Source organism: Rissa tridactyla, chromosome 9, assembly GCF_028500815.1.
Source record: "Rissa tridactyla isolate bRisTri1 chromosome 9, bRisTri1.patW.cur.20221130, whole genome shotgun sequence".
Lineage (NCBI taxonomy): Eukaryota > Metazoa > Chordata > Aves > Charadriiformes > Laridae > Rissa > Rissa tridactyla.
Window position 1 is genome coordinate 20,321,227 of NC_071474.1, and position 11,828 is coordinate 20,333,054.

Consider the following 11,828-nt stretch of genomic DNA (forward strand, 5'->3'; position numbering starts at 1 on the left):
TTTACCCAGCAGTGTCAGGTAGCAAACAGCAGGACCAAACACTACGTCAGACTTTATTTCCTGTCTCAAAACTATGTTTTGTAGAATACCGATGGGTGGGACACTCCTAAAATTTATTATTTTTATTCACAATGAAATCATACTTTAGGAATGCCTTAACCAAGCTGGATCCCTTTTACAAGAATTTAGCAGATTTTGTAATTCTTCCCCCATCAGAAGTGACAATCGCAGTTCATTTCCTCCCTTGCTACTACTGTGTTGCAGATCTTCGTGTCTTGGAGCAGAGGTGCAGGCTGCAAAAACAGCTGAAAGAAAATGAGGAGTCATCACTTGCCTGCAAGGGTATTTCCTCTCTTGTTAATGGCATAATGGGACAAAACATGAAAGGGCTTGTCTGATAAGCAGAGAGTTAGGCTCTGAAAATAGCCACTGGCTTGGTGAAGGCGGATGTTGATGAGAAACTGAGTAATTTAAATATAGAGAGGGATTACACTGCATTTTGAGTGGTAAGCGTGTGTTCGATATATGGGAAAATGATGACCTTATTAAGTAAGATTGAAAGGACAGAATGACGGGACCAGGAAGATATATTTGGGAATAAAACCAAAACATCTGAAATACTTTAAAAACATGCGTTTATTTGCCATCTCAAAACACTTAATAGTTCCTGAAATTTTTCCTATTTTAAACTACATTTGATGTTTAGAAATCTGCATCTTTTTGCAATCTTTTCCTTTAAATATCTTTTGAATAGTAAAGCTTTTTATATTTTTATTATTTTACAAAACAAATAAAACAAAGTCTTAGTCAAAAGATAACTGAACATTACTCTTGCTGGAAATGAATAGCAGAAGAAAAATTTCAGAAGAAAACAGATCTGATTGGTAATATATCAGAAGAGCCTCCTGTGAGGCTACTCAAAACTTTTAATAATCATCATTAATGACGTTTCCCAGATGAAAATCTCTTTAGTTTGCTTTATTCTCATCTGACTGTTATAGGATACTGGTTCAGTTTATATTATATTCCCTTAATAGAAAAATAATCAACCAACAAGTCTGAACTTCTGGACTTGCTCTGGTAGTTTTTCAACATGCAAATGTCGTTTGAGGAGCTCTATGCATCTAGTATCTTCAGGAGTGTTGCAGTTAGTAATGCTGCGTGTAAGTAGTTATTACCTGTCTCTATGGACTAAGCAGTCAATTTGAGAGTTGGTGTTTTTTTGCCCTGAAAGTACAATTAAGAAATTTCCTCTTCCATCAACAATTTATGTGTATATTCAGAACCACCCCTCCTGAGTGAAAGAATATGTTTTTAATGTTGTTAGTTTTAGCTTTTGTTAGGAGTTATTCCTTCAAAAATCAAGTAAAGATCAAAGAACGGTTAATTGTTTGGAATTGTTCAAGTAAGACTGAACTGAGCAGGATTTGGTGGGACTGTTTCATGAAGAGCTTACTGAGCATACTGCAGCAAGCAGAAAACACACTGCAGAATTATGGTTGCGTGGTGAGATGTCCCAGCAAAACCAAAATGCTTTGGAAATCTGGACTTTGTCTGCTACATCTGTTATTAAGGCTGAGGTTCTGCATAAATTATTTGATGTTGTTAGTGCACGGACAGCATGTTCCAAAATCCAGCTACCAGTTTAAAAGGGGGATTTTCTATACCCGACTTTTGCTTTAAAAAAAAAAAAAAAGAAGTTTATGATTCTGAAGGTAAAACGCAAAGACTTCTACAAAACACACATAGAGGATTTAACAGTACAGGTCACTTTAGCAAGCCAATTAGAACAATCTGAGTTCATGTTACACAACGTTGACCAACTAGAACTAAAGAAAGCATATTTCTGTATAACTCTATTAGCAGGAGTGGGTTTTGAATGACAACTTCCTGACATAATTTGGGATTTAATTTCAAGGTACCATTCTATCAAACATGATCTCATCTGCTGCCTCAATTCAATGCACACACACACACACCCCCCCTTCATCAGAGACGGAGGCACAGCATGCTCAGACTGACTTATCCACAGCTTTGGGGCAAATCCTAACGCAGCACAACTCGCTTGCAGCTACCACCACTACTCTGGGCCAGTTACACATGACATCAGACTGAAGCCGTTCTCACGCATCAGGCCAACCTAAGGAGCAAGAATTTGAACATTCTCTATATTGGATTAACAAAGGGGAAATTTCCTTTCCTTCTTTGTTTGCAAGATTGTAACAGCTCTAGGAGATTTATCTTTGCAAACCAGTGGAAGTAATGCATGTGCAACCGACACGACAATGGTAAAATAACTGATACAACTGACAGTCCTTACTGCTGGTGACAATTCACCAGAAGCAAAGCATCCAATCTGAATTTGCTGGCCTAGCAATAACTTTTTTAAACTAAGTGTATTTGATGGAAACAAATGAATACAGTACCATTTCTTGTCGTACTACAGAAATTAAATGTAACAGCTAAATCTCTCCACTTTTATCATTAGGAAATGGCAGCGTTCTTTTGCTGAAGTTACACATTAGAAAAACTGTTTTGTCTGTTACCATAATGATATCAAGTGCCTGATTAATGGCGCTACTTATTGTGATACTAATGTCTGTAATTTTTTGTTTTGTTTTGTTTCAAGGGACTTTGGAATTGGCCTTTCCTTTCCACAGTCTCTATGTTTCCTTCTCTGGTAATTGGAATTTCTGTTTACATCTCATATTCTAGGTCAAATACAGTGAGATATTTGCTGTCCTCTAAACTCTCTCCTCATAGTAAAATCTTGTGAAAATACTAAGAATAAAATCAAAAGGAATCTATAAAGTCAGTCATTAACATGAAAATGAACCAATGATTTCTATCGGGAAAATGTTTTACAGAAATTCTTGCTTTAATAAGCCTCACAGAATACACTGATTGTCCCTTGTAACTAGGTGAGAATCTTTTCTCTCAAATTTAAAAACTATGAACTTTATGTTGTAGGGTTCAATATACTTCGGCCTTAATTCTGCAGAGTGATTTCTAAGATCACAAATTGTGACAATGGAATATGAACACTGTTCTGCAGCAGTCATATTATCATGAGATTTAAGGCGAAGCTATTTGTTAAACAGATTATGTATAGTGGCAAATAAAAAGACATCTCACATTCTATTCATATCCCTATTCCTTATCACTGTTATTCAACTCCTGTAGCTTTGTCAATGTTGAATTTTTACCAGATGGCTCTCTACAGGGGTTATTAGAATTTGAAAAAATAATCCATCTTTCTATAAACTTGCAAAAATAAGCACTTTATCAAATAACTACATGTGTATATTGCTAATACTTTATTCAGTACAAGGTATTCCTTTAGACTTCAGGATATTTACTCATAATCTTTTATATATATATATAGTGAGTCGAAGTACTTAAAGTCTGGAAATCACATTCACAACTGCTCACAAAAGAGACATTATTATATACTATCGCATGACTTTTGTTCTTTTATTCCCTCAAAATAAATTATCCTGCAGATTGTCTACAACAAAGAACACAGCCAATAATGAGGGAATGCTCGGGTACAGCGTCTGCTGAGTGCATGCGATTTCTCTGTCACTTACATGCTTTTTCTAAAAAGCAATCCGTTTAGCTTCTCCTGGAAGTACTGCCTCCAGACCCAATGGCTCTCAGGAAGGCTCACTCGTGTTTTGCCCACACTGTGATGATCCAAAGCAGTGCAGCTCCTTCATCTGCTTTGCTGTTCCTCTGAGCATATCATTTACAAGCTCACCCACTAGGCTACTTTCAAGTGGTAGTAAGCATGTTACTACATATTTCTTACAACATAGTCTCCACCTTATAATTAAACTCCTTTCTCTGCTCGCCTTGCCCACAGAAAGGTTTTGTAATATGCAAGTGTTAAATCTTAGGTAGCAAGGTGTGCAAATCCCCATTTGCACAAGTACTTTTTTCCCCTCAAACACTGTTGTTGAATTGGCTTTCCTAACTATTAAATATTAATCTTATATATTACATAAAAAATTGGCTGAATGGAAAATATGCATGTTTTCCAAGGCAGAACTTCTTCATAAATTTTATTTTAATCTTCCCCTGCTTGCTTCTCCTGAGGATGACTTGGTGAATTTCATCTCTAAACTCATACAGCTTGGTGGTTTGATTATTTAAGTAACCCATAATAAAGTAGATGAAAAAAAAATCCTCCTTCCAATTATAGTGTCCATCTTTTGCTGCTTCGTTCTTTGTGACAAGTGTCCTAAATATTTATCTCCGGTCTAACAATGGGAAATTATTTTTTTCCCACTTAAGCTTTTGTTACATGTTCTCTAGGACAACCCAGCTATACACATTCCACCAGCCCTAATCAACATTAGAGCTGCTTTTGGTAGTATGTTTTTGGTCTACATCTGCACATTCCGAAGTACTTTTCATTGGGTGTCAGGCATTTTCAACAGCTCATTGGGGCATTCGAATTCAAGATGGAATCATTAAGTAATCATCTGACAATTCTTCTGGCAGCAAAAAGCGATGGCTTAAATTACCTACGAGTACCTCTGAAAACTTTAATGATTCTGGCACTTTGCCTAGAAACTTCAGCAACTAAATATCTTCATCTGGATCCCATTAGTGAGTAATCCTTTCCCGATTCCCCATGCATCCTGCAAGTGCTGAATCCAATATTTTAAGACAGAGCTCTGGGGAGAGGTTGTAGGAGGGAGTGCAAGACAATAAATTTAGAATCACGGATCTGTTCTACAGTTCTAGACAAAGACAATAAAGTCACTCTGACTTAAATCAACATAGAAACATAGTACCAAAGCTTTGATAGCTCAGCAGTTAAACAGAAATCTGTGACCAGCACATAAATAGCCAAGTAGCAAATACTACATTCTCCAGACTTTGAGGAGCTGTGAATTGTTACCCAAGACATTTTGAAGTTGTTTTCCCATTTTCTACAACATAAGGAAAAAACCCCACAGTAATGACACACAACATTAGTTCTTTAAACCCTAACTTTGCACTACATGTAAAATTCTTCCTATATTAAAGGGCAAACTAAAGAGTCACAAGAGGTCCTCGTGGTCCTATACAGGGACACTGCTATCTATTATGACTGGTCGTCTTATTTACTAATTAATCCTCTATTCAAATTAGGGCAATATTATAATACCTTCCTTTTTCATTCTATTTAAAAATTCCCTTTGTCCTCGAAGAACAGGTTAGATTTAGTTTTTAATTGGTTTTCATGCTCTCATGAGAGATTTAAAATGGGGCCACAAATCTGCCCAGATATGTTCCTACTCTTGCAAAAAGGGTCAGCTGATTCAACCATCAGTTTGCTTTTCATAGTGCACAAGAAACCAGTCTTTCTCAAATTACTCATATAACCTCTTCCCACACGAAGGTATATTTAAAAGCAACACAAATGCTTAATAAAGAACGAAGTACTAAAGATAAAGTTAACAGTTGAGACCTATTTCACCATATAACACAGTTGGCACAGATCTTCTAGTAAAACCAACCTCTTTGCATGCAAAAGATAAAACTAAAGTATTTTTTTCCTTCATTAGGACTAAATATCCTCAAAAATCAGGCCATTTATTTTGGTGAGCAGACCAATTTTACAGATAGCTGAGAACTATGTGGGTGAATAGGAAGGAACAAACAATGTACCCAGCCTTTTTTTCATTCCCCCCCAAAAAGGCTCTATTCAGCAGCTGGGAGCGTACTACAACCCTTCACTGACCTTGGTACAGATTTTCTGGCTCTGTTCTCTCCTGCACTGCAAAAACCCAGACCTGAAGCTGAAATCTTCCAGTAGCTGGCTCTGTACGGCTCTGTATGCAGGGAGTGTAGCAAAGTTCAGTTACACAGAACTCATTATTTCATCTCTTCCTTATTTTTAGGTCACACTGATTCAATTTCAGCCTTACAAAAGGTCTTTTCTTCCTCTTTCCATTTTGCTAGAATTTTATTTTCTTTGTCTAGTACTTTCTACCTGGAATCCTACTTCCAGCATACAAAAAAGGTGCATAAAGTTTGCTACCTAACTTCAAAACAGGTAAACACGCAGGACGACATGCACTGACTTCTTCAAAAAACTAAAAAAGAAGTATTTATGCAAAGGGCTTTGAATGCATTCAAAGTATTTGTAGTTCCAGTGTCTGTCTCATTCTTTTGCTAGAAATTCAGAAACAAACCAAACGCTAAGCATCTTTCTAATACAAGAAGCTTAAAATTCCTGTTTGCAGGTCTCATTGGCCAGTCCAGCCCAAACCACGACACGGTGGACACACTATATATTTTTAAATTCTCTTTCAGCTTTTTATTTTTTTAATAAAAAAAAAATGGAAGTTTTTTTTGCTTAAGCATGTCACAAATAAAAGCATGCATGGACTACAATAGAGGCATGCATTACTAATTTAGCAAAATCCTAACTTTCATGAGTCAGTGTGTACATATACTGATCACAAGTCAAATACCATTTTATGTTCTTTGTACAGATTAAACAAAAAAATGACAATTCTAACATTGGGACTCCAGAAGCAACGACAACAATAACAAAACATTCAAAAGCTTTCAAAAAGTTCTTAAACTTTTTGCTTTTCCAAAAATGTTAAGTCTACAGGTTGCTCCTAATGATGCTTTTCCAGGATTACAAAGCCCAGAACAGAAGAAACCATTATGATAAAAATTATCCCAACCGTTTACCTGAAAGGGTCAAGCAAATCTTCCAAGTGACGTAACATACAAATTGTCACCTAAACAAATGTGAAGTTAGATTTAATTTAACAGAAAGTAAGTATCTACCTGATACAATAGTTCAGTCTCTGAGAACGGATAATTAGTATGCAGTAATAGTGACAAACTTATAATAATCAGAAGATAAAATACTTCCTGTGAGATGTGTTGTTCTATTTTTACATTAGGTATTCCCACAAACTCTAGAGATGGGGAGCTTTCTCTAACAGAAGCTACCAATCCAGTGACAGAGTAACAGGAAAAAGAAAGTATTTTCCCTTTTGTGCTGCCTAGGACAGAAAGAAGACAGCAGTCAGTGGCCAATTTTACCTGTAAAAAGGGAACATAGACCCTAAACCAAACTCTTCCAAAATGAAGCTTCCCAGCCCGTGCTCTAAGTTCTGTTGCCTTTGATAGGAAGAAGATGCTCAACGACATCTTATTATCAAATTATCACCTGAGGATTATTCCCTCAAATTCAGGAGGGAATAGAGACCTACTTCCATAGCTGCAGCTAGGGTATTTTTGAAAGTCCATTCAAAGTAGATTATATGCATTGTAATATGTGCAGAGCAACTAGTACTGAACTTCTAGAGCCTTCGGTGCCCCTTTTACCATCAGAAACACATGACGAAATGGTACAGAAGCATGAACTGGTTTTTTTTTCTGAGCTATCTGAACTTTGCTATTTTCTGGTATTTAAGAATGCCTATGATCACACCACATGGTTGAAAAGCCATTAATCATTTCATTTACTGAAGCATAGGAGTCTAGTAGTTTACTAGTATTTTTGCAAGTATTCCATGGTTTTGCAAAGCTGTGAGCAGCTGAGCCACCGGAGCTAAGCACACCTTTTGTCAGAACTGCTGAGCCCACTTCTGGGGCTAAGAGCCCCTGTGCTATAAAATGAACGCGATACAACTAGATATATGCATACAGGATACAAGCAACATAGTCCATACTGAACGATGCTATTAACGCTAAACTAGAAGTTAGCATAGGAGAATAAATCTATTTAGAATCTTCATTACAATTTTCTCTCATTCTAGCCTCAAAAGATACACCTTATTCTGCATTAGACAGTAAAGACACCATTAGGCAGACAAGGTTCTTGTGGATCTGCATGGTAGTAGAAGACAAACTTAAGTTGTGAAAAACTGGTAGATCAGTTTGTGAAAATAAATACTCAAGCTACTTTACCCATTTTCATAGCTTTCTGAAATATTCACTGCATTTTCATCTTGTAATTTTTTCGTAAGAGCCTCTCCACTGGTAGGCATGCTGACAAACCCTCTAAAGCTGGTCACAAATATGCTAAAGAACTGTGCGGGTCAGGGATAAATAAGCTACTTAGACAAGTGAAGAAACCAACAGTAACTGGTTATTTGTTAAAAAAAAAAACAACACGTAATACAAGAGGAGGAGACTACAGCTACAAAAGCTATTTCTTTCTGATTTTAACATGCTTGAAATGTCGCAGTCCCTGTGAGCCGCTTACTGTTAAAACTTTCCTTTTAATTCAGTTTTCTTTAAGTATCCGTGAGAAGAATTTTAATGAGTCTACAATGCTTTAAGATGCAAATCTTTTCTTTTGCCAAGATTTCCAACTAATTCGTTCACAGAAGTTGAAGCAATTCTAATTTTATTAACTCTAGTTTCAAAAAAAAGAACATTCAGTGAAGTTATTTTCTTAAAGAAAACGCAGATTAATTACCTTAGGAAATGGCTTCAAGTCAATTACACCCAGTACGGCAATGGCCGAGCACCTCCTCCAGCATCACAACTACACCAGCACTTCAGTGTAGAAGTTTCTCCACATGACTAAACAAATTACTTCCCAGGATGTAAGAAAGTCTAGTTTAGCTACTTAGGCTACTTCTATACTAGTAAACAAAAAAGATCCAGGGAATGACTCAAGCCATCCACAGTGAACACCTTTTCTGGGGTGGTTTTGGTCTGTGCAAACTGAACTGGCATCTCCCTAAGCCAGGGGCTAACCCATGCCAGGGGCTGTTACTGGGAGATGATGTTAATGACTGCCCTGTCTGAAGGAGGAAGAGAGGGACGCAAGCTGGGCCATGACATTTGCCTTCAGAGACAGAGAACATGATCTAGAATGGTTTATTTAGTGGTACAAAGACAGCCATAGCGATTAGGAAAATGTAAGGCTAGTAAACATCTACCTTTATAGAAAGATGTGAATTTTATTCCAGGGTATCTTGCACCACATCCGAATGCCTAAGTGTAGATAATGCAATTTGAAATGAAAGGAAGACAAAGAAAACTCTGCAGTGGGATTCTGGGATTCCAAGGTGTCTATTCTCACACCAGAAACTTGCTTTGAAAATATCTGAACACAGAACAGGGGGTATTTCGATGGTAAAAATGTGTCATCTTATGCAGCTAAAATTAATTTTTGTCAGGATTGATGTAGTTCCTTCATTTTGCAATAATTCTCCAAATTCCCACTTTATTCTAATGATTCTTTTCAGAAAGCCGACAGGTATCTTCCATGGGCTTGCAAGTAACTTTCCAGAAATATAATAAAGAAAAAACAGGATTAAACTCTGTTCTGAGAAATCTGGTTGTTTTTTCCTTCTTCTGGTCATTTAAAATGTTTTACATGCTACGTTATATGAAGAAATCCAATTAGACAATCACTAATTACCTCGCGTGGGTTGCATCTTGGATGTTGAGTGGCTAGGTAACAGGCTGGCCTCATGGAAGGAAAATGGCTGTTACTTCTCTAAAACTTGCACTTTCAGTGAATAAACATAAAACTTCATATTTACATCTCTTCTATACATACCATGTTTAGAAAGGATTAATTTTGTTTGTTTTTCATATAATCTTCCTTAAACTAACTGATGGCTAGAAAATTGTTTTGACGCAATCAAGGATTTTCCTCTGCTAAATCACTCCCCCAGTAAGAAAAGCGGCTGCAGGGCAGCCAGGCTGTGAAGCAAGGGCAATTTATTGGGAGGGACTGGTGGAGAAGAGTTGCTTTTGGACTGTGTACTGTTGGACTGTAATAGCAAACTCACATGATTGTGCTAGACTAAGTTTCCTGCAATTGTCAGCTACAAACAGGCCTGTCATTTTAACAATAGACTTACGAACATCATGCTGTAAGAAATAGCTCTACATGGAATTTGCCTTTGTAGTTCTGGTACAAAATTTCTAGGTGCTCCTCAAGTTTCAAGTAATAAATCCTAACAAATGAGGCGAGCTGTAGAGTTCAGTAAGGAATGATCGTCACCTTCAAATGATTTTTACATGCTGCAGTTTACATGATGCTATGGTCCTTTTCTTTTATGCCTATATCTACCTGCATTGCAACTTGCACAAGGCTGCACTAGACTCAGATTGAATTTTTGCAGTGGGATGGGCTGCTTTTACCAGCTACAGGTTAAGACGTTGGCAGGCTAACAAAGCTATGAGGGAAATTAAGAGGCAAATAAAGCTCACGTACTGTTCACATCCTTTGCTCTACAAGTATGATTGGTATCTTTCAGGAATTAGTGACTGAAACGTAGAGTTGAAGACACTGTCACTACAAACTTGCACTGTCACAAGATCCCAAACAGTAACATCACAGAGGCCAAAACAAAGCGATGTTGTTACTAAGGTCAGTAACCAACAGCACCGCAATGTGCAGATCAGCCTTAGCACGGGTGGAGCGTGTGGCACCCGTTCACGTTTGGGACAGGATGTTTCAGGTTTAATTCACAACGCCTCTATGGCAACATGAAACTGCCCATAGTTGTGTACCCCCTCCTTGCTTTACTTGTAAGGCAAATGTGCTTGTTTTGCCATAAAACTTGTATTTATTTAAAATGAATAGAGGAGTGTACTAATTCTGGATGCTCCTCGCTGTTCATCCCAGTTAGTATAAGCAGGTTGTTGATTCATGTAACAAAACAACTCTGTGTGATTGGCACTTTTTTTTTTAAAAAATCGTGTAACTGGTAACAAACGTGTAAAACAATGATTTTTGGTACAAGCATGATGTTAAGCTGATACTCCTATTGTTATTCTGCACCTCTAGCACTGAGTCTAAAATCAGTAAAAACCCACCCCACAACAACCACCAGCAAAACATCTAGTACTTTTACAGTTTCTATTTCAAAGGCTTTGTTGCATTTGTTTACAAAAATGGCACTACTTCTACTCTTTTTTCATTACTTCAAATCAGTCTTCTAGAAGCTGGCAGTTTTACAGCTTGCTACTAATTGCAGCCCTCTGTCTGCTCTGCTCGCGAATGGCTGTTAACTGCATTTACTGTGATTATGAACAGCTTCCACACAAGATACATTCATACAGCTTTTTTTTTTTTCCTCATAGAATTAAAGATGAATTCTGGCCTCTAAAAACTTTTGCTAAACTAAAAACAAAGCTAACTCCACAGTTACTCTTAAACAAGAGCAGGTTTCAGGGTTTAAGCAAAATTCTAAATCCAAACATGTCTTCAGACATTACTGTGGCTATGCCCCCATTAAGTCTTAGTAAACAAATGAGTCTCAAAGCATACCTTAAAGATCAACAAATTTATACTAGCTTGGGCCACAGAGAAGATGCTGAGGGCTGATTCCATAATGAAAAACCCCAGGCAGGCAACATCTTTTTAAATTGTCACACACTTTATACTAATTCATTTCCAATGAAGGAGTTCAGGTGAGAAACAGGACAACTTTTACCCCTAGCTGTGCCTCCCCATACTTGCAGAAATGAAGAGAATTTACCCATATTCAAATCAGCATTTCTAGGCAAAACCACCAAGACTGCCTCATGTACATGGGTCAGGTGAAGCAGAGTCTACCCCACAAAACACTTTGCTATCCATGAGCATAACCAGCTGTATGTATTAATATTTCGTTAATTAGCAATCTCTCTGTAAAATTGTTTTCTCTCACTGACCATGCCGTAGCAACAGGCATTTCAGTCACATTTGGAGAAAGAGGCAGCTGTTTCCAAGCAACTGGAGAGAGGGAGAACATCCTGTCAGGTCAAAACAACAGTTGGTCTGAGGACCAGCACAGCTAGAAACAATTTTGCTGCTTCTTTCTGAGGAGAAGACTGTTTTAAACTCAAAGTAAGTA

The 11,828-nt window shown here is 37.4% G+C and overlaps 1 protein-coding gene across 1 annotated transcript in view; it reads right to left on the reverse strand.

The window, feature by feature from the left end:
- The window catches only part of ACSBG1 (acyl-CoA synthetase bubblegum family member 1), a 34,995-nt gene extending 26,694 nt beyond the window's left edge, over positions 1-8,301 (reverse strand). The window contains exon 1 of the mRNA XM_054213398.1: positions 7,930-8,301. Coding sequence (XP_054069373.1) covers positions 7,930-8,009 — 80 coding nt within the window. The 5' untranslated portion in view covers positions 8,010-8,301. The remainder of the gene's footprint in view (positions 1-7,929) is intronic.
- Between the last annotated feature and the right edge of the window lie 3,527 nt (positions 8,302-11,828).